This window comes from Lupinus angustifolius, chromosome LG15 (assembly GCF_001865875.1).
Source record: "Lupinus angustifolius cultivar Tanjil chromosome LG15, LupAngTanjil_v1.0, whole genome shotgun sequence".
Lineage (NCBI taxonomy): Eukaryota > Viridiplantae > Streptophyta > Magnoliopsida > Fabales > Fabaceae > Lupinus > Lupinus angustifolius.
In genome coordinates, this window is record NC_032023.1 from 17,847,040 (window position 1) to 17,871,648 (window position 24,609).

General features: G+C 30.2%; 2 protein-coding genes across 6 annotated transcripts; one reads left to right on the plus strand and one right to left on the minus strand.

Moving 5' to 3' along the window:
- Nucleotides 1,353-4,972, plus strand: LOC109328620 (cytochrome c oxidase subunit 6b-1-like). Of its 3 annotated transcripts, none has more exons than XM_019562173.1 (6): nt 1,353-1,487; nt 2,575-3,045; nt 3,076-3,099; nt 3,241-3,323; nt 3,452-3,533; nt 4,616-4,972. In XM_019562173.1, exons 1-6 carry the CDS (start codon nt 1,446-1,448, stop codon nt 4,667-4,669), a joined length of 756 nt encoding a protein of 251 aa, XP_019417718.1. In that variant the 5' UTR covers nt 1,353-1,445; the 3' UTR covers nt 4,670-4,972. The 3 variants fall into 3 exon arrangements, with proteins under 3 accessions (XP_019417718.1, XP_019417719.1, XP_019417717.1); XM_019562174.1 differs by having other exon boundaries at nt 2,575-2,695; nt 2,750-3,099; XM_019562172.1 differs by having other exon boundaries at nt 2,575-3,099.
- LOC109327522 (uncharacterized protein At1g04910-like) lies at nt 5,701-10,986 on the minus strand. 3 transcript variants are annotated; one of them, XM_019560695.1, is made up of 12 exons: nt 10,512-10,986; nt 9,240-9,314; nt 8,887-8,986; nt 8,719-8,786; nt 8,305-8,393; nt 8,020-8,200; nt 7,768-7,896; nt 7,543-7,676; nt 7,242-7,455; nt 6,568-6,752; nt 6,349-6,444; nt 5,701-6,060 (listed from the first exon to the last, which is right to left on the minus strand). In XM_019560695.1, the coding sequence occupies exons 1-12, from the start codon at nt 10,659-10,661 to the stop codon at nt 5,925-5,927; spliced, it is 1,557 nt and encodes a 518-aa protein (XP_019416240.1). In that variant the 5' UTR covers nt 10,662-10,986; the 3' UTR covers nt 5,701-5,924. The 3 variants fall into 3 exon arrangements, with proteins under 3 accessions (XP_019416240.1, XP_019416239.1, XP_019416241.1); XM_019560694.1 differs by having other exon boundaries at nt 8,887-8,995; XM_019560696.1 differs by lacking the exon at nt 10,512-10,986 and having other exon boundaries at nt 8,305-8,378; nt 8,727-8,786; nt 8,887-8,995.

Consider the following 24,609-nt stretch of genomic DNA (forward strand, 5'->3'; position numbering starts at 1 on the left):
AGATTTGGAAACAAAAAGTTAAATAAAGAAGATGTTGTGTTAATGACTTAATGTGATTTACAATAAAAGACGTTGCTCCTATCTCTATTAAGATTTTTACATAATTAATATATTATTTCCTATTCAGATATATTATTATACATGTAATATTTATATACTAACAAAGAATAAAAACTTATATATAATTATTATATTATCTATTTTTTATTTAACTTATTTTATTTTGAAGAGTGAGTCATGATTAAATATTGAGAACAAAGTATTTCATCATATTATTATATTAGGATATAATTTAACTCCTTCAACCAGTAAAAATATGACACGTGCATTATTTTGTTTAGCTTTAAAATATTTTTATCGAAAATGATTAAATAAGACACATATCACGATTTTAATGACTGAAAGATATAATTTATCTTTTATACCAGAAGATATTTTATTTTCTTAAATATTAATAATGAATGATGGAGTAAAAATTTATAAATGATATACTATCAATACATATATTAAGAGTCAATCATAATTAACTTAAAATTATAAATTAAAAAATCTTCCAAAGTTAATACATGAATTGTTAGTGTGGGAATGTTATGTTAAATATTACTAATTAGTTTTGTTGTGGTCAAGTATTAGTAATTAGTTTTATTGTTGTAAAGTTACATTAAGTCGCTATATTAACAAAATGTTGATTTAGTATGCAATGGTCCACTAGATCCTAAATGTTAAAAGTTTAATTCTTGTAAGTAATATTTGTTAGGAGAGATAATCACAAACCAAAAAGGATTAATTTATTATCTAAGAAGATGAAAAATATAATAATACCAAAAATATAAAGTAGCTATGTATAAATCAATTGAAGGAGAATTATTAGGATGACTCAATCACTTTGGTTATGCAACCACATGGAACACTTAGTTGGGAGAGCAAAAATGAACTTTTCTGCCTAGGGCTAGTTCCTCATGTAGCTAAAGTTTTGTCTCTACATAAAACTCGTATCGTATTGCATAAAAGAAAAACAGTTTAATATTTGAGAAAAAATATATGTATTTGCCATTTGACAACGTAAGAATTTTTTTATAATATTATTATATTATTTACCATTTATATTTAATTAATATTTATAATAATAATATTATATTAACTGTGTATAAAATTTTAAAATGATAATATATAAATATTACCCTCTTAATATTACTAGTGCATATTATATTGATAGAAAAATACTTAATGCTTAAAAATAAATAAATATCTCACGTATTACTTTTTCCCAACCACCCTAACATTACAAGTGCTTTTACGGTAATAAAATGTAAAATTGATTATTGAGATTCAACGTTAGCATTATTACCTTTTTCTAACCAAACCCAATAACATAGGGACAAACAAATACCCTTTTCTCTGTCTCACCCCTTTGCTTGTTTTATCCGCCGCTCCCTCTTTCAACGATGGCTCAACCTGCTTCTGACAATTCTCCAACTCTAGCTGAGGTAACTTACTCTTCTTCACTCAACAACTCTTTATTTTCCCTTCTCTTTTCAACCTATAATACAATTTTAATCAGTATATTTGTAATATTCGCTTCAAAACATGTTTGGATCTTTTTTTTCATTTAATGGATCAGTGAGGGTGTTTTCCTTATCGATTATAATTTTTGCCGTTTTATTCACCCCTTTCTCAAGTTCCTTTCATTTTAGAGAGAAGGGTTGACTAAAAATTGTACATTTATTCAATCACTTAGCCAGCATTAGCTATGAGTTTGTTAGATTCAATTTGCACTCAATTTTTTTCTTCTGTTTTTGACCTTTCTCTTTTGAATTCCCTACTTCATCAATTATATTATAACGTAAATCTGAATTATGAGGCTGATTACAAAAAAAACTATACCATAGCCATAAAGTCAAATAACTTATGCTACATATGAATGCAAATTTCGATCTGGTTGCTCCTCAAGATATTCTGGCCCAAAAGACTTTAATCTGCTTTCTTTACAATTGAACTTCAATCTGGCCAAATAACTCTTGCTAGAGTTGTTGTTTAGGACTGTATACCGTTGAATTAATACTGCATCTGCATCTATTGGTTGGGTACTTTGAAGTCAATACCGTGTCTGCATTATCGTGGCATTTTTGCAACTTTTTCTTGTGCTTAGTAGTTAGTCCTTTAACTGAATACATCACAGACAAGCCTGTTATCAATCAACATTGTGGATAAATAACTTCTATGCTCGACAAATGTCGTGTAAAACGGTCTAAAAGTACATGTCAATGATATTAGAATTCCTGATGGCTAGGAGTTTGAAGGGGAAGGGGAGAGGAAGAAAGGATAAACTTTTCATTTTAAAGTAATGATACACCTTATTTTCGATTTTTGCTATCATATAACTTTCCAATGGTTCCTAATTGCTATTTATAAGAGTGAGTATTGTTTTGGTGAGTATGTTATAAACATTTCTTCATCAAAATGTTCCCTTGTTATGATGTGTTGTACGCTTCCGTATTCCCATTCGAGAGATGTATTGGTGTCTTGTTATATGTGATGAGATAAATGTAGTGATAGATTTACATTGACTTGCAGCAATATTTTGTGAACGAGACACAGGAGAAAACAGATATCGCTGCAAAACATGCGGAAGTCAAAGAGGTTGAAAACCCAAATGAGGCTGCTTCAGAGGAAGCTCCTGTTGAGGAAACTGTAGATGCTCCTGTTAAGGAACAGGAAACCGTAGAAGTTCCTGTTGTGGAAACCGTAGAAGCTCCTGTTGCGGAAACCGTAGAAGCTCCTGTTTCGGAAACCATAGAAGCTCCTGTTTCGGAAACCGTAGAAGCTCCTGTTGCGGAAACCGTAGAAGCTCCTGTTGCAGAAACCGTAGAAGCTCCTGTTGTGGAAACCGTTGAAGCTGCTGTTGAGAAAACTGTGGAAGCAACCCCCACAGTTGTTGAGGAAAGCAGTGAAGCCACCCTTCCAGCTGAACAAAGCACTGATCCCACATCTAACACTCCCGAAGTGATCAATGAAGCAACGATAGAGCAAAGTAGTGGGAATACTGCAGAAGAAAATGCTGGTGATCAAGTTGCAGCAGAAGAGACACCCGGAATTAAGGTTTTTTAATTAACTACTTATCATTCTTTAGTATACTTTTTTATATTTTTCGGTACATAATAGTTAATTAATTACATCATAAGCATGTTTCTTCTTTGTTTTTGTGTTTAACGTGTTCATATTTGTGCTATTGATTTTCAGATTGAGACTGCTCCTGCAGATTTCCGCTTTCCAACGACAAATCAAACCAGGCATTGCTTTACCCGATACGTTGAATTTCATCGGTGAGCCATACAAAAATGTCGTTTCATTAAGCTTGTTACTTTCACAATCTGGAAAATTACGTTATCTTTTTATTTTAACCTTCAAATTCTCAAGGCTTGACTGTTGCTGTCTTTAAATTCTCATGTAGATGTGTAGCCGCAAAGGGAGAAGATGCTCCTGAATGCGACAAGTTTGCAAAATATTATCGTTCTCTTTGCCCTGGTGAATGGGTAAGTATTTTGAGTGCACATAGAATATTGTTGGTTGTTTCCTAATACGAAGAATTAGGATCCATTTGTCCATCTAATTGGTTATTGACATTTCTTTTTGCAAAAATGGTTGTGCCCATATATCTATTCAAGTATGACCTTATTAGAGTCTGGACATTTAAATGGAGTTGCATCTTTTATTCCTTTGGTATAAATATGGTTGTGGTGAATGATATATTGTGGTCAGTATTCCCACATTTGAATAGATGCATAGTACTTTGGACATTGACAGTTTAAACTTTTAATTGATTTCTGTGAACTCAGCTCAATATCATCTTTAACGTGGGATCATGGTCTATAGCCCGTCAACTTTTGTGGCTATACAACTTGGATTGGGTTTATTCTTTGAGATGTAGAATTATCGTTATGAAATAAACTGTGCTTGTCATCTAACCAAGCAATTCCATAAAATTCTACTTATTTCAAAATGAAGATTTTCATATGGAATTGCTTTGCTAAAGTAACAGGCGTTTTATATGGATTGGATTTTTGAAGCATTTTATATGGTTTTATAGTTTGTAAAACTTCATTGGACATCATCAATGTCTGAGAATTCATGCATGCAGTATACAGTGGTTTGTGCTACCTTTTATAATTATATACTGCTGACATCAAACTCTACTTTGAGTTGAAGATCTTTAACCTTGTTCAGAAATTGACCAAAAAAGTGAATTTCATTTTCATGTCTTTAGAGTTCAACACCCATATTATGCTCAATATGTAGAGCAACTGAGCAAGTCCAATTATTTTAAATGGATGTCTGCTGATTATTTTCTCCTTAGCAGTTGCCATCAAATGAAATACATATGTACAATATTGTTATTGTCTTGCCAATTTTTCTCAAAGGCTTATTTATTTAGTACATTTTAAGGAAACTTAAATCTCTACCTGACATTATGTTGTAGGAGCTTTTTTGCGCTATTGTCTGAAAATTCCATGCAGCCGACCCCACCTAATAGCATAAAGGCTTGATCTTTGTCTACTATCTGAAAGTTACATCCATGAACTAACAGTCTGTTATTATGCATTTGTCTGTGCACCAGGTTGACAGATGGAATGAGCAAAGGGAGAACGGAACATTCCCCGGACCGCTGTAGATGGTGCTTGTCTAAAAGTGCTGACCAATTTGATTACTCCTTTCACATTTAAATTGATATTCAACTCCACACATAAATTTTTGCGAGAGATGAACTCTCAACCCTTTTGGGGGATGTGCAATGTTACACATTGAGTTAATAAGAAACTTAGGATTCCAACTGGAACTGCTTGAGTTTGAATAGGGATGGATGCTTCCATTGGTTGTAAACACTAAACATCTCTTTCCTGTCGTGATCACTGACCTAATGGATGATAAAGAAGTGGCATAAATAATAAAGTAGAAAAAAAGTTTATTAATATTATATTTTGCCAAATTTTGAATCTTCTTCAGAAAACGATGGTGTTATTTGCTAACATAACAACAATCTTCTCCTGCTTAGGAAATTGTGTTGTTGCTTTAACCTCCTTTTACTTTAGAAATAGGATGTATGATTTGGAACATCTTATTTTACACAAAAGCTAACATCAGAGATTTGGAGTTGTACGTGATTCAGAGAAGATCAAACCTTCTTTGTATTGCTGATTCACAAACAACACGATCTGTGATACAAAGCGCAGACACATCATTGACCAACTTTTCAACTTTCAAGCATGGTATCTTGCCCGAAAGAGAAGATGTATCTATCTTTATTTGTTCTAGTGTGGCATGATCTACTCTCACTTTCTTGCTCAAACTCATCATAGTTTATTTTCCAAGTAGATGGGGACATGTGTGAACGAGAGAATAGTCCAATTCCTAGTAAAAGACTTAAAGATTATGTTTTATTAATGAACATATTTATAATAAAACATTATGCCTTACTTACCACATGTAGTGAATTAATAGCTTGAATATTGTTGAATGCGTCAAATTAATGTTGCTTTCCGTTGCCAAATCTAAGTGTGGATGAAGCAAAAAAAAAATCTCACATCAGTGAATAAGAAAATTATGTATTAATATAATATTTCCCAAATAGTAATACAAATGATAGATTTAATAATAATATATTTACAAATTAAGTCCTGTTCAGTGAACAATTGAATAAATCCAATATTTTTAAACTACAATCCCTGGTTGCCATTCTCATCAAATTTTTAAACTTACTCTGGGAGTAAGTAAATATCTCTCATAAAAAATATCCTACATCATGATTTTTCTATTTTTCCTTTGCTTTTTATAATATATGCTATGCAACCACGCCTAAAACGTTGGTTGAAACTTAAAGAATGGTGTAAGTATCATCCTTTTCGTATATCTATGGAGAGGTTTTATACTTATATGAGGTGATTCTTTTCGGTCCGACAAAAGCAATCAGGTGATGGGTTTGCATAAAATGATTCTTCTGAACGAAACCTGTCCGCACCCTTTGTTCCTGAAATGGGCCCTTTTCTCTTCTTAAACAAGCCAAGCCTGCCCAAACAAACCACAATAAAAATATCAATAGTTTACTATACTAAAAATCTATAAATATTTCTTTTCTATTCTTTAGTTACAATTTTTTCCTTCTCAAGATAATAATCACACCGGTTTTCTTATGGGTACAACATACACGATATTTGAGACAACTCACATTTTCATTACCCTATCTTAAAACACAATAGACTCGCATAAAGCAAATATTGTTTCAATATACATCTCTAACAAGTAACAACCATAAAATTAATTAGCATATACATGAATGTTTCTCCAATCACATACCGGTTTTTGTGGAGTTCAATAACTTTGTTTGATAGAGTTTTGCCCTCAACCATTGTTCCATTTGCAAGTTTATCAAACAGGCGAACAAGGGCTTTCCTGATTAAAAGGAATAAGGACAAACATAACAGTTAATATAATGGATGAATTGGAATGGTAATAATACAATAATTTAGAAGATAAATACAACTTTTATCATCTTAAGAAAAGATGCAGCCTCACCTGTCTGGAGATATCGTTCTTCCACGTCGAAGAAATCGGCGATGACCTTCAACAGCCCTTGCCATGTTTCCAGGGTAAGAATGTACAAATACATCACTTTCAACTGATACAATATAGTCAAGAGCAGCCATTTGAGATGCATGACTAGTAAACGGTTCAAGCTCCTCAATGGATGCCAACTTTTCCTGAAATTAATCACATTGGTTATTCAACATGATCCCAATGATTAATGCAGGCTAAATTATAGATTTTTTTACACATAATTTAGACTTCTTGCTTTAAACTAAGCACCTGCCATTGATAGAAATCATGGCTGCACCCAAATGATTTAATTGAAAGAGGAGCTGGAACACACAGAAAATGTCACACACCATATCTATATGATTTTTATTTAATAGGGAGTCTGGTTTATGATGTAATGCTCCTCATGCCTTTAAATAATGGGGGCATCTTCTCCTCTTTTCCCTTAGAATAGTTTTTTCATCTACATCAAACTTTCTTATGAAAACCTTACTCAATATGGCAATATATTATAGTTTAGAATTTTAAGTTAATCTTGAAGAGACTTTGAAAATACTAAGACTTCATCAAACTTCATTTATTAAGGAAAAATCGGTTCGAAAAATGGTTTATTAAACTTCAACATACATCAACAGAGTATTGAATTTCCTTACCTTGCTCAGTAACAATGGATAGCGGGATTGCAGTTCAGTCATATGAGACTCACCCCCATATATATCCCCAGCTGCAATATATATTGGAGTCTTTGGCGGGTATCCGAGAGCCGTAAGAAAAATTCCAACTTCCTTTGGCGTTAGGGGGCAAAACCCTTTGGACCTCTCTTCTCTGGGATCAATATCCTTTCTTTTCCAATAAGCAGTTCCTTTTCTACAAGTTTGGTATATGATAGTAAATTTAAAACATCAAGTATCAGGCAAAACATAACATCAAGTAATCATTTTGAAGCATCCATACCTGATAGTCCTCAACTCTTCAGCCTCAGCTGTAGATAAATCATGTGTGCAACCGCTAAATGCAAGCATATCCTTCTCGTAACGTAAATGCAATGCAATATAAGGACCAGATGACCTCATCCTCTCCACTAACATCTACAAAGACCAGCAAAGTATTTTTTAGATTAATGGACAGAATAGGAGATAGCAAACAAAGAAGCCAGAGAGTTAGCATCTACTTATATACTTTTCCCATTTGTTCAATGCGAGGAGAGAAACGAAGAGCTTCAAAACATGCACGGCAGCGAAGCTTCTGAATATCTGAAGGTAGATTGTTATTTGCTAACCGAGAATCGGATTTTGAAGCTCGAATAACCTTAAAGAGGTTACAGAAAATAAGATGGTTTCACAATATGTTAAAATTGTTACTGATCAAGATGAAGAAATGAATAATAACATCAGAATGTATAGATCAAAATATTTCAATCAGACTACATACTCTGTAATGATCCCACATGGCAGCAATCTCATTCTCATAGTATTTCTTACCAGACCAGCTCCTGAATTGCTTCACAATTCTGGTTGGTTTAGCTCGACTTTTGGGAAGCTTCTTAATGATTTTTACATCTTTAGCTAAAGAACTAATAAACCACTCTTCATCAAAGATATCAGAGAAATTACTGCAAATCAAACAAAATACCATAAAACGTAATTATGCTAAATCTACAAAAGAGATAGAACCATAATCGAAAATATAAAACACAACTAGAATTCAAAAGGTTACCTAGTATCGTGCCAGAATGACTTTTTATCGAGGTCTGGAATTACAAGAGTGGCATTTATCATTCGAGCTATAGCTACCATATCACATATCTGCAGTAAAGGAAACAAATTATCAACTTCTAGCAATACAATGATAAAGATTAAAGAACGTCCAAAATGAACAAATATAATAGTCCATAATCTTCTCTGAACTCAAGACTATTTCATCAATTGCCATTATTTAGATCAACTTCAATGTTCTGTCTTGATGTAGCTCTACAAGTTAGTCAGCAATTACACTCAACTTGCAGAACTTTCTAACATACTAACATCTATGAACAATCAAAGAAGCAGGACAAAAATTCAACATATAATAAGATGAAATTAAAAGTAACAATCTTCACATCAGAGAAATTCAAAGAGAGAGAAATCAGACCCCGGTACGCATTTGATTGAGCCCACCATTTGTATGCACTGAAAGGTAACCTCGCGACTCCACAGGAGCTGGATAGATGTTTAATACACAACAACTAAACCTTAATCTCACTATGTACTGTTGTGTAAAAAAATAGTTTTAATTAAGTACTAAATTTAAGTTTCTTACCTGTGTAATTAGAACTAGGCTTTGTACAGGGCAGAAAGCCACGATTTGATGGAGGCTTCCACAATTTCTCATAATCTGAATTTCCAATGGAATCTTTCAACTGTAAAAACTAAAGGAATGAAAACAAGAAAAGGCTCATAATTAATTGTTTTGCATAATTTAAAACATACCTGCATATATGACAAGCACTAAAACTCAATAAAACAAGAAGTTGTAGTCATATGCTATACGAGTTGATGAGATTAATAAACATTACTAGTTAATAAAATAACAGAAATGTGGGAATAACAGCAAAACCAAATTGTTATTAAGATAGTACTAAACTACTCATATCATATGTTGGAAACACGAACCTTTGGAGGAGCAATTAGAGCCTTGGATAAATGGGGTGGAGTGAGCTCTCTTGTCCACCTTTGCGGATCATGATGCTGTCAAATTTTAAAATTTACCAACAAAAGATGTAGCAATTTTGATCAATAAGATATCATATGAAGTATTAACCGAAATACTGCCCCATATAGTAAAAATTGTCTAAAAATGTTTCCTGATCAAAAGTTAAAACAATAGATTTGAAAATTTGAAAACTGTGCAATCCAATTGTGACGGAGTAATTGAGAAATAAAGAAAAAAAACATAATATTATATTACTGACCATTATAAAGAATATAATAGTAAAGCAAATCAGTTAAAATATAATTAATTACTTTGGTTTAATAAAAAACATACATCTAATTACAATTAGTATTATGTGATGTTGTTTTAATCAAAAGTGACATTTTTTTATACTATTAAGTCTACCACGCTCTCAGAAATTGAATATTTTATTTGGTCATACTTACGATCTAAAAATGTTTTATACCACTAAACCAACACAATCAAAAGCGATATTGAAATACTATAAATGTAATTATATTTGACCCATAAAAATAATTGAGGGAGTTATTAATTGAGTGAAATATCTATGCATTATCAATGTAAATATATATAGGCAGTGAGTATATTATTCATTACTAATTTATATTATTTTTGATGAATCAATAATGATTAAACGATAATTTAATGAAAGTGTATAAAATTCTTACCATATATATACTTTCTTTTCTCTTATTTACTGAGCATTATGCATTTGTCAGGAAAGTTATGCAATTAATTAAAATATATTTTGCTATGAAATGAGATTATGAAGGTGGAAGAGAGAAGTTCTATTTTCAAAGATACAGGTGTCATTTAGTTTTATTTCTTCTTTAGATTTTTATGGTATTTGTTAAAATTGTAAATTGTGCAATAGCAATTATGGAGCATTAATTAAACAAAGTGTCTCTTATTTTATTTTATTTTGACTTTGATTTTTTTCTTTAAGGGTATTAAAAACAAATTCCAATTCATAAAAAGCTCATAAACGAAGTGCAAAAACTACACGCTTGCTACAATTTGTTTGTAAGCTTTCGTCAACTCAACCACATACTGAAAATTAATGCATTTAAAAAAGAATCGCAAAAAACAGAATGAATAAATAAAAAATGGAATCCGGTGCACAACAAATATACAGTTGGAAAAGAACACGAATCTTCCCAGAAACAATTCAAAAAACAGATTTTGTAAGTGAAGAAAAGAATAATACAAACCGTGGGGATCTTGTCATTGAGCTTTTGATCAGTGGGGGAAGGAGAAACATGAACATGGAGTAAGAATAAAGAGATAATAGATATTGAACACATGGTTGCAGCGAGAAACCTTCTCAAAGTGCCCAATGAAACCATTCTACGCTTCTGCATTGTTTCTCAGAAAAGTTGGAGTCTTTTTCGATGCCCAACACGAAATCTAGAAGTGGGTATTAGAGAATGAAGAAATGGGGGGAATATTTTGATCTCTTCGAATGAAAACAGTAGTTTTACTTGTCATGCGTGTGTTGTACTTGTCATGTGTATGAACCTAGGACTTGAGTGTTGATGTCACGTTGTGGAGAGGGTTGGGAATATAAAAGAGGTGATCATTGGTGTTTGGTTTTGGCACTCTCAATGTCGTGTCCCATGCACCTTGCTGCTGTGGTTGTTTTTTGGAGCGACTCGTTCATTCTTATATGCGACAACATTACCCTAATTCCCATTTAATAACATTTTTAGTAAATTTTCTTTCATCTAAATGGGCAGTGTAAAGATCTTGTGTCTGACCCCTTTTCAATTGATTGCATCTCATTTCCACTTTCCGGTACTTATTACAATTACAATGCAAAAAGAAAATCTTCTTAATTTTAAAAATTATTTATTAAAAAAATTAAATTTGGATACTTTTATGTGTTACATGTCATCATTCTTATCTAGTTCTAGAGTTGATTTGTTCTATTTTCCTTCGACTATGTAATAAAGATATTATTGGCTTATAATTATGGATGTTAAATAATCATTTTCCAATAATATTCTTATAGATAAGTAAATACTAGATAATTATATATAAATAAAGTTTAAAGTATAAAATATGAAAAGTATTTTTTTTCTAATTTTAATTGAATTAATTATGTTTTTTCAATAAATACGTCTTCTCTTTCTAGACTTGTATTTTGGAACAAATGGAGTGAATACTTATTTGAATTGGGTTTGGGAAATTTCCACAATCTTATCATTAGATGTTACTGTGGGCAAATACTATCTCAATTGAACTCATGAAATAGTTTTGACCACTCCCAAAATGTCACCATTTCAAAATATTACACACTTAACTTTAAAGGTTAAAATAGTACTTTGGCTTATCTCATCTTTCTAATAATTTTCAATTTCACTCTCCTCCCATAACGTGTTAATTTTGCTTCATAGTACTATGATTCCATTCCATGTCTACCATTGAAATTTATCTCTTCCTCCCTTTTCCCTCTCAATTCCTCTCTTTCCTTTCCTCTTCTAATGTTTATCATTATTATTCAGGAATTTAATTCTGCAATATTATAACATTATATTCATTTTAATTTTGATTTGAATAGTTATATTTATGATGATGTTTATCATAAAATCTGTTATTTTTCTTTTTTATCTTTTATACACATTATTGATATTATAATATTATATATTTATTATAATATTATATATTTATTATAATATATATTTTTATAAATTTACCATTTCCTCTTATTTTTTTCGTTATTTTGATAATATAATACTTATATATTCTTCCTATTTTATAATATGGGAAAAGTACAAACAACTTTCATAAACTTTATGCATTTTGTGAGTATCCACTGTGAACTATTTTTTCCCCAAGTTATCTTTTAAACTTTATTTGTTAATAAAATTAATGCATAAACATAATATTAATTACTAATAAGCCAACAAGAAAAACCAAATTTATTAGACTTACAATAGCAGCAATAGGCCAGCCACTATAATACTATACGTTAGCCAGCACTGATGATTAGAATAAATCATCATTAAAATACAAAATGATTAAAAAGAAGATGATAAGTAAATTTCAAGGTTAAAATATAACAATAGCGTAATATTAATATATTAAAATTTTAAAATTAAATAATAATGATATGATTGTTGAAATTAAAAAAATTCATTAATGAGAATTGTTCATTATTAGTGATAGAACATTATTCATATACAAAATCAATTTCACCACCGTTTAAAACTATTTTGGAAGAAAAATTAGTTTGTAATACTTAATTACTTTCAAACTAGTAGATGTGATGTCACTTTGTGCCCAAAAAGAAGCATTCAAGCTGTGAATGAGGGATCTGCGGAGGGTCACGTTTGCAAAAACAAAAATTAAGCACATTTTGGATTTAAATAGAAGCTCAGAAGCCCTCCTTTTCTTGTGATGCCTTAGCCCTCTTTAGTGTTTATCCTTCATGAAGAAGACCCTTCCAACCCCAGTCCCATGTCACAATTTCAGCTGAAATTATTGGATAGAGTAAGTTTGTATGTAAAAAATATGAAGTTGGGCACCAATTTCTTTTACTAGCTACCAATTTGTTAACGTTATAAGTTGATGTTTTTGCGGTCGAGTTTGTTAAAAACGTTTAAAATAAAAACTACGTCAAAAGTTCAATTAAAAAATATTACACCAAGTGAAGTATTTAAAGTCATCTTTCTTCTCCTTCATTCTGTATTTAGTAAATTCTGGAGCTGGAAGTTCAATGCTCATATCGAAGAAAAGACATCAATCTTTAATTGCTAGCTTTTGCGTGGAAGCATTTGTGATGCGAACTCGTGTACAACTCTTATTTTTACTTTAGAAATTTCCTCATCGTAATTTGTTGCGGTTTGAAAGGCTCTACGTGGCATGGTGAATTAAAAATTAGTTGAACATAAGAGTTGAAGGACAAAACTTAATCGAAACTTTTTACTTGATAAATTTTGAGATAGGACAAAACTCTCGTGGTGATTTATTAGCCTCATTTAGTATTTTCTATAAGTCTTTTACTTGGTGGGATTTAATCCCTGGTTTTATTAGAGTATAATTATTTAAGTATAAGATTGGTTTACTTAATTATAAATTCAAATGTCTCTCTTGTACTCTCTGGGCTTGGTCTCATCCTCCCATCCATTATTTCTTTTTCTTTTATTAATATAATCTTCGGGTACTTTGGCATTCCATACTCTTATAAAAAATAATGTTATATAACTCTAGAAAAAAATGTGTATACTTTACCAAGTCCAACTGGAGTCGAAAATGACCATTATAAGTGGGGAAATTTTTTCTATTAAACTTAATTGCACTTTTAGGGAACTCAAATTTTAGACATTTATTTCAAGTTAGCATAACTTTTTGTTTGTTAATCTATATGCGTTGGGTAATGCTAAGTAACTTTTAGATTAACATGCTATTGATGCAGTTTTTATTAAATAATATATGTAATTGTTATTTGGAGAATGACCATGAGTTTAGATCCTCTAGGGTGTCTAATTTTGGATAGAGATATTTGTATAATATAGATAAATTTTTAATTATTTATGAATTTAAATAATTTCGAAAACTACCAAAAAAAATTCCCTCAAATTTGAATTCAATCTGTGATAGGTATATTTCATTGGTTTATTTTTAATTTTAAATTCATCTTTTTTGAAGTATATAGCATAAATATATATATATATATATATATATATATATATATATATATGATGAATATATGAAATATAAAGTTGTTAAATTTTTCACCACTAATTTTTTAATTAATAATTACATTTTTAATTTTATCCTCAAAAATCACTATTACTTACTTAGGAAGGGTTAAGTTCTTATAAATTTTTGACCTATTTTACAGGTAAAGTGGTAAAGCATCACATCGTACCTACTAAAAGAATTACACGTGGCTTCCACTTTCGTCAGACAGTGACTTTCATTTTGTGAAGCAAATCTATCTATCCCAAGTCATTATCCACATTGCGTAAGTGCACTCATTTCAAAGTGTGACGAAATGGAATAATCAATACACTTGTATTCTTGATTAGATAGACGAAAAACATATGTATTTATAGACAATAGTAAAACTTTGACAATAATAAAACTTTCGCAAAATATTAAAATTTTAATTTTAATTAAAATTTAGTCAAATATTAGCACAAAAAACATATATTATTTTCAAATATGCCATATTGTATATGTCTATATATAAACTTTTTCCTTCTTAATCGGGAATAAAATATATTTTCTTAATAGATGAGTTATCTACTTTAGCCAATAAAAAATGATACTTAAATATGAGAAAATAATAGCATATAACTTCAAAGAACAAAACACAAACATGATAAATCAAATAATCACTTTAACACTTTTATAACAAACACTTTTCACAACTTAACGTTGACTCCAAAATTGTTACGTCTCCCAACCTAAGACTACCTATCTTCGACGTATGACCCACCATATGGTAGCTTTGGGTTGTGAGAAAGTGACTATTTTGATGTCGACATTTGGGAAACTACTGATTATGAAAGTGTTGCTGCTTATGTGCTTTATCATGTCTCTATTTTGTTCTTTGAAGTTCTATACTATTGTTTTTATTCCATATTTAATTGTCATTTTTTATTGGTTAAAGTAGATAACTCATCACCAATTAACAAGAGGTACTTTATTCCTTCTTTGTCATAATTAGAATGGAACTATGCTTTTTGTTTTTTATATGAATTTATATCATATGTTGCACTCTCTTTAATTTTGAGATCATTCTTTTATTATGACTTGAATAGATTTAATATTTCAACCATCTATCATTTATGTAATTTAATTTTGGTGAATATGATTTACATTCGTAATCAACCAAAAAAACATGAAGAGTGAGTGAGAGGAAGAGCAAAGTGTGACGAAATGGAATATCAATACACCTGTCCTTTTTTAACTACAACAAAGTAATATGGTGCCTTTAAATAGGGAAAGTACTTGTCCATTCATAATTGAATGTTGCTTGATGTGTCATTTTATTTGATTGATGAAGAAACTAAAATTTATTAACTTAATGTATATATTTTTACCAACAGATGTTGATTCAAGTGGTACATACTTGATTCCTCTTAAGTAATGTCTTGGGTTCGAGTCTTGTGGATGAAAAAAATGTCCGCTGGGACAGTTAGCCCCACATACTTGTGAATGTTCCCGGCTTGGACAAGATTGCCTCCAGTGTGAGTATAACTATGGGAAACAAAAAAAGTATATATTTTTACCAATCAAATGAGGAAAATTTAGAGATGTGGTGCACCTTGACCGAAAAATTATAGTTTTGGTGCACATTTTAGAAAAATTACAAAACTAGTGTAAATTTATAGGAATCGACAATAAAATTGCCGATTTATGTATTTTTCTCTCTCTCCTTCTCCAAAATCGGCACTGGGGAGGGAGCTTTATTAAAATATTTTTTTTAAACTCCCCCTAAATCGTCAAGGGAGTTTTATACTTTTTGATTTTTTTTCTATCCCCTAAATCGGCAACCGGAGAGTTTTTGATTTTTTTTTAACTTATGGGAGTTATATTATTAGTTTTAGGGTTTAATTTTTCAAACACAAATCCTAACAACACACGACATAATAAATTTTGTCAACCATAACCCTAATAACAGAACACAATAATGAAAAACACACATAATATTTTATTAAAATATAAAGTTCATCTGTGTTTTATGTGTGTTTTTCATTAAAATATTATATGTGTTTTTCATTATTGTGTTCTGTTATTAGGGTTAGGGTTGACAAAATTTATTATGTCGTGTGTTGTTAGGATTTGTGTTTGAAAAATTAAACCCTAAAACTAATAATATAACTCCCATAAGTTAAAAAAAAATCAAAAACTCTCCGGTTGCCGATTTAGGGGATAGAAAAAAATAAAAATAAAAATAAAAAAAGTATAAAACTCCCCCATTCACGATTTAGGGGGAGTTTAAAAAAAATTTATTTTAATAAAACTCTCTCTCCAGTGCTGATTTTGGGGAGGAGAGAGAAAAAAATACATAAATTGGTAATTCTATTGCCGATTTCTATAAAGTTATACTAGTTTTATAATTTTTCTAAAAGGTGCACCAAAACCGTAATTTTTCGGTCAAGGTGCAACTAAATTTTCCATCAAATGACATAAGTGACAAAGTTATCACATTCGTCTGCGCTCTTGAAAGTCTTATATGCTACAGTCAATAAATTTATTTGACAAAAAATAAACTTGTAACAAAGTCGGTAATGGAGGATTTTAAAGAAAAGCCTAGCCAAATTTGATTATGGAGGATTCGTAAGAAAGGCCTCTAATTAACTTAAAAGCTCTGATTTAATATGTCAATCATATGACTCGTAGGTCTAAAACTTTTAAGTCATTTACATTTATCAATACATTATACTAATTACTTTCAATAAGCTAGAATACCAGCCATAAGGTCTCAACTTCTAGTTTTTTGTTGATGAGTTTTTAACTTGTTAATTTTTCAGCTTTCAACTATTTTTTGAAGTTTCAGTTACCTTTCTTGCTACCTAATTGTGGGATTCTGAAATCAAATTAATTCAAACAAGTTAAGCCTTTGGCTAATAGTCGTCCTCTTAATAATAAGTTTATGTAGCCTCATTCAGGTTTAAACATCAAATTAGATTGAGAAAAGGAATTTAAAAAACTCATTGATGCTATGATGATTTGGTTGATTTTAGGTACGGTATATGCATAAAAAGGCAAAGCTGTCGTTTTTGGCTTTGACTTGTTACCTTCACGTTTGTTTAAAAACTAACTTAAGCACAATAAACAGCGTTTTGATTGGCATAAAGTCCATTCACTAGGAAAAAGAAATTTTTCTTCAGCTATATCATTCATGTGATGTAAACTTAGCCTTCGTTTAGAGAACTTGAAATAGAATGCCAATTAAAAACTAATTTAAATATCACATAAATCATGTCAACCAAGAAAAATGCTTCGTCGTAAATCTCATAATGTATATAAGAATTTTTCTTAGGGTCAAGAATGAGGAGCAAACACATAATGAGCGATCAATACCATTGGAAATTGGAACAATGTGAATGTAATGCGCATGATAAGTAAATGGGATATCATTGTTCCAGTGGAATGTGGAATAATTATGAGGGGGGCAATATATACATCCAAAAGAAAAGAGTTTTTTATATTAACATTCACATGTTAATTATATGGGAGAAAATATAAATATACAATGTATGAATTTTATATATTATTTATATTTTATCATTATTAACTCTTTAAAAAGGGTAATATAAAAAATGATAGGTAATATTTTGACTGTATATAAATCTTTATAATGACAGTGAAGAAATAATAAATTTTAATTATAATTTAGTAAGTCTTAAAAATAAGTAATAAAATACACATGAATACATGAATGATCCATAATGTATTGATTATATATTAAGCTTTATATTAACAATTTTGAAAAGTCCCGCCAAAACATCACATAGAATTGGAATTTGGTAGTAGCAATAATTGTGGGCTTCCACATCCAATAATTATTTTATTTTGTTAAGTCATTTCTTTGGTTTAAATTAAAGGGTTTAATATTGTGAACAATGAAGGTAAATTTTTTTACATTATTATTATATATAAATTATTTATGTGTTTTAATTTTATTTCAAAATAATGATTGGCCATAATATGTTGATAATATACAACATTTTCTCTAAATTAAAATGCATTTATACTAGTAACGACTATCCGCAAAGTATGGGCTTGGTCGTAACTTAAACTTTATGTACTTGAAATGTCTTATTAATCTCATGCAAATTTATTTATTTTGTTTAATTCAAAAGAAACTAGATTAAATAAGAATTAATCATAAATTATTAGTAATTATTTGCTGATTTTTTGTACGCAAACAACTATTGGATAACTTCAACATTATGTAAGTTAATGTTTCTTTGGTAACACCTCACCTTTGACATGCGCACATCCGGACTCATGATTTTACTGAACGTATCACCTATTAAGTTTAAATATCCTGCAATATTTTATTTCTCCTAAAAGGAGTCTCATACGACTCGAACTCATGACCCCAATGACTTATAGTTATTTGTTTCATTAAGTCGCTACCACTAACCTACAACCCAACCTTAACATGCGACCCATCGGGCCATGAATTTACTGGCTTAATGATAGTGACTCAATGGAACAAATGACTATATTCATATGATGTTATAGATTCGAGTCACGTGAGGCTCTCTTTAGGGAAAGAAAAGCCTGCAGAAATATTTAAACTTAATATGTATCACGTTCTATAAATTAATGACCCAATAAATCACATGTCAAGACTAATGTATTACATATGTAATTGATTTGGCCTTTTATTTTAAGGTTGAAAATAACATCTGATTTTACTATTTATAAGCTAACAATTTTTATATATTGGAATATCATTAACATCACATCACATTTATGTATTAATTATTATTAACTTTATACTAAAGTAATATAAATGAGTAATATATTATGTATCTACTATAAAAATGTTTGTAGAGTAACCGTCAATATTAAACTCATGACATTTCCAGGAATCACATATTTAAAAATCTAATCTTTTGATATCATGTATAACATGTTTTTGATTTGAATTTCTTTATTTCTTTATCTTTTCAAAAATTAAAAATAACATGTTTATTGTATCGAGAATATAAAATAATAGAGTTTGTTTAAACATTTCATGTCTATCTCATTTTTGTTGCATTTGTTAATATTTGTAATTGAACTGCCATGACTTATTAAATATTAAAAAGGGCATAGATGTAAAGGACTAAAAATAATATTATATCTGATTATATTTATACGACTATTTTGTTAACATGTATCATTTTATTATTTGTTTCTTATGATCTGAGTACAACAATTTATTTTAGACATCAATATATCCCCAATAAACAGACAAAATAATTATTTGTTAGACAAAGGGAAAATAAGATTCATTTCCATTATTAAATACTTTTTTTTACACACACTGTCTTGTTAATAGGGACGTGGATGGTTTGGATGAATGAAGATCTTCTGTCCTTACTAGTGTCTAGTCTTCATTGGTGTCTCAATCCAATCAAAATGCATAATTTAATTGGAAAAAAAGTTATAAATGAAAGTGCAAAGTGTCAAGGATCGCACTATCAATGTTTTTGCCTATGTTTTGATGAAGACAATGAGTTAATTAAAGATTGAAGATGACTCAACAATCAACATGCCTAGAACTCATTGGTCATATCTAGACTAGGTTATATCAATAGAGTCAATCTAAGTAGTCTGAGATGTGTGCCTTAATGAGTGAATATAGGTGAGGTAAACCTAGATGCAAGTCTCACAAACTATTATAATTGTCATATCATATTCATGAGACATATCATCTAGTTTATTGTATGTTCATGCATTACCCTTACATGTTATATGTGCATATTAGGCATAATATAATTGCTAAAACATGTATAGAAGTTAAACATAACATATGAGTAAGTTTTCTTTTTTAATCACGTTTTTAATATGATGGTTAATCGATTAATGTGGTGACTTAATCGATTAACTCAACTATTTTATGTTATATCTGTTTTTATGTTACAACTGTTTTCTGTTTAATCACGTTATACTGGTTAATCGATTAACGTGGTAACTTAATCGATTAACATGTTTGTTTTATGTTATAACTGCTTAACTGATTGCAACGGTTTGAAGTCTCTAATCTGTTTTGTATAAGTTTAGGCAAATTGCAGAGACGTGCAACATTGCATACTATTGTTTAGAATTGATTAAAGAGCATATTTTAGTGATTTACTTTGTATTTTGCAAAGAGATATGCATGTGTGAGGAAGAGAGATTAACATGCTTTGTTGAAGTTGTTCATTGTGTATTGCATGTTGTTTTCACAGGCTTAATCTCTTCTATTATTTTCTTACATGTTCATGCATTCTTGATAGAGATTCTTAGAAAGATATTTTGTGTTTACTGTTTTTTGATTAACTCACATATGCATGATGGCTTGAGTGACTTGATAGTGGGTTAATCTTTGAGGTTTTTCATAGTTATATTTTAAGCATTTTAGTGCTTGGTAAACCTTGTTTTTGTAATCTGTTTTTGTATATTGGATTAGTCTCTTGGTGTCTTACCACCATTGAGATAGAGTGATTCTTCACCAAGGCTAGGAAGTCTTGAATTGAGAACGAGAATCTTGGCTAGAGCTGGTTCGCGAGAAAGGTTTTCTCAGGCGATAGGGATAGTCAAACCAAGAATTAGAGGTTCTAGGAATTCAAGAAAGAAGCATCTTGAGTCTTGTAAATTGAATTGGTGTATGTGATTATACTTGTATTCAATATCGTAAAGAAGAAAATCTCCCAAGATCAGAAGGAGAGGCCTGGATGTAGTTTGCAGTGGACCGCAAACGAACCAGGATAAAAATCTATCTGTGCAAGTTGTTCTCTCTTAATCTCCTTTATAATTCTTACTGTTTTAATTCGAGTTTGAAGTTGATATTTTGCATGATTATACCTTGTTATATCCTTGTTAATATTGCATAAAGATATATGGTGTATCTCTACTTATCTGTAATTTTGCATGCTTATACCTTGCTGTATTCTTGTTGCATAAAGATATCTGCTGTATCTCTGCTTATCTGTTGATAAATAACTGTGCAAAATGTTGCTATGATAATTCTCTTTCTGTTGTGCGTTAATCGATTAAGCCCACTGGTTAATCGATTATCTGAGTTGTTTCCAGAACTGGGTTTTGGTGCGAGAAGCGGTGGTTGATAACCGCTATACCTATTCAACCCCCTTCTAGGTGTGTCTAGGCCACTACCTAACAATAAAAACATAAACCAATATTTTATATTATTTTGTAAAATAGTATTGAATAGAGGCATGGAGATAGAGTCAGTAGCGAGACTTGCCTAATTCTCTCATTTTAGGAAATGGACCAACCTCAAACATGTTTATGTATCAGCTGAATCTGTTAGTCGCAAATCTTTGGGTACACAACATATCTGCGAGTAACTAAAAATTCATAAAGTTTTAAACAACTTAAACATTTGTATACATGTTTCCTATAATCAAGTGCTTTATTTTAGATAGTCAAAAGAAGAAAAATTATAATAACAATTATAAAACAAAATGAAAGTACAAGTACATAACTTTAAATCTATTATTATCTATATAACAAAAAAACTCCTACCACCTTATCATTTGGCACATGTCATATTCTCCTTCATTTTGCCTCCTAAACTAGCAAGTTACTCGTGCATTTTCACATGACGGTATTTTTTTGTCGCATGATTAAGAACACATATTACATGTACATTTATGATTATGAATATATATGTTGCTCGTGCGTTCGCATGGTTAAAAACATATATGTTACCAGTGCATTCATATTGTTAAAAATAATTAAATATATATAAAATCATACGATCAGACCATACAGTTTGACTGTTTAAATAAGATAAACTTAATACGGGACCTCTTCTGGTTTAACGTCTACTCGACTTTCCCAACATTGTTTTTACATATACATAACATGATATAGGTAGTAGTATCCTATTAATAAAAAAAATCATCAATAAATTTATAATTTCATTATTATTTGATTCTAAAATAAGATTATTATAAAAATAAATATTATTATTTGACTCTAAAATAACTACAAAACAATATGTTATGATTCATATTATTTTAATATTGCTATAGTAATATTATATTTTAATATTGCATAGGTAATTATATTCCTTTTATTTTTAAATAAATCACATACATTATAGAGTTAATTTGTTGTATTACCATCTTATTATATTAGATCGTCTAACTTAATTGATTAATTGTGTATAATGTTATTTTTGTAATTGATCTATAAAATTTGAGTTTTTATATTTATTTATGAGATTAAAAATATAATTATTTATTTATCAATATAATTATAATTGTGCATTAAGTTTCTAATGTTAAATAATTGTGTAATATGCTCAATTAAACATGCACGTTATACAATTCAATAAATAAGAATAAATTATAGATTAATGAATCCAAATATAAACAAATTATCGGAAATGATGTAAAACATTAATGAGTATATATTACTCAATTAATATTCATAATTTCATTAATTATAATACTGCAAATTTATATTTCATTTTTGTAACTGATCATAAATTCAAATAACAAATTGAATATAAATTAAATTAAATATTAATATTCCGAAAATTTATGTCATTAATAAACATTGCTTAAAATTAGAGAATTATAAATAATTTAATCAAAATATACATCAAACAAATTAATTATCACAATCGAATCAAATTGCTTTAATATTTTGATTGTCACATGCTATTAAAGATTAAAAAGAAATTAATCCAAAAACGCAACGAAAAATCAAATCAAAAAACTAATTTTGAGAACAATTATTTAATTTTTAGATAACGAAATAAAAGATATTAAAAAACAATCATGCCTAATAATTTTGGCTTCTAAAATGTAACTAACAATTGATTAATTGTGTACAATATCATTTTTGTAACTGACTGAAAAATGTTGAACTTTTATGTTTCTTTATGACATTATTATTTAATTATTTCTTTATCAGTATAATTATAAATATGCATTAAATTTCCGATGTTAAACTAATCATGTAATATGCTTAATTAATCACGTTTGTCATGGAGTTCAATGAATCATGACAAATTACATATAAATATAAAATTGATCCATAAATTCAAATTTTGTAAGTGATCCATAAATTCAAATTTTGTAATTGATCCATAACTTCAAACAAAATAGAATATAAATGGAATTGAATATAAACATATTTCGCAAATTTATTATTTATAATTATGAAAATTTATATTCATAATGAGCTTTGCTTAAAATTAGCAAATCATAAATAATTTAATCAAAATATAAATCAAATCAATTAATTATCATAATCAAATGAAATTTCTTTAATATTTTTATTATTACATCCTATTAAAGAGAAATTTGTAACGCCCCGAAAAATACTTCTAAAAAACATTGCGGAAAAATGGGTAATTTTTTTTTTGAAATGAATTATATAAAAATTGTCTCCTTTTCAAATCTTCCTTTTCCGAGACATCACTTTAAGTAACTCGAATGCAGAAAATCAACTTATCGTTATCGAATGATAACTTAACCTGATTCACAATTTCCTGAATAAAACGATGTATATAATCGGTTAAGTCTTAGTCAGTTCATACAGACTAGGTGAGCAAAGGCGGAAACTACATCACCACTAACATATATAAAATCAAAAGAAACACAGCCCCCACCAAAAACAAAAAGGGGACATCGACTGGCCCACAAGCTGACTCAAAAGATTCCAGGAATGTTGGACCCCTCACTCGGGTCCTCCTTCTCTTCTGAGTCAGACACAAGGTCGATCACCTCCACCGAGCTCTCTACATTGAGGAGCTCAACGACCACGTCCTCCTCCTCCTCCTCTTCCTCCACTTCATTATGCCATAACCCAGCGGCATAATTCGGAGGAGATAACATTCTCAAAACCGGAGCCTTCTTGCAGGGACCTCCCCCAAGACCACCGCTCCTCTTGGCTCTACTGGATGACAGAGCATTCAAACAATCTGGCCACGTCCTATAACCGTGGGAGGGAACAGCGCCATCACTCCTGACTGGCGGGTATCGAAGTCCAACCTCTGGAGACATCGACCTCTTTGGCAGCGAGGTGAAGGAAGTGTCAAGTAGGTGTTAGGGTGAGGGATCATCATCGATGACCCGTTGCACACCATGTGCAACGACAGACCGCATGGGCCTGTGTATGTATATTTGTGCCCATCACTAGCCCATTGTCCAATCGGGGACATCGTGAAGTGATAACCTCGAATATGAGTGTTGTTGTTGGCCATCTGCATAGCAAATATATACAAAACAAGAACAATACAGTAGATAGAGTATGACATCTAATGAACATAAATTCATTGACGGCGTGGACTTACTCAGAATATCACACTCAGACATAAAATATACTTTACCATATAGTTCATTATTTATCATTTACATCATGAAGAAATACATGAATTACCATTTATTCCACCAATACCAATATATCAAGTAATATAATCAACATTCTACTCAACCATATCACATGCATAAACATAGGAATACACAATGCTTGTAGCTCACATGTGGGAATTCACTTCCACAATGATAATGTATGCATGATATGTCATGATTATCCACCTTACACCAATATCCATCCAACATCCTAATCGGAAATAACCGAGAGTACAGGTCCCATACCAAGCCTCTTTGTACG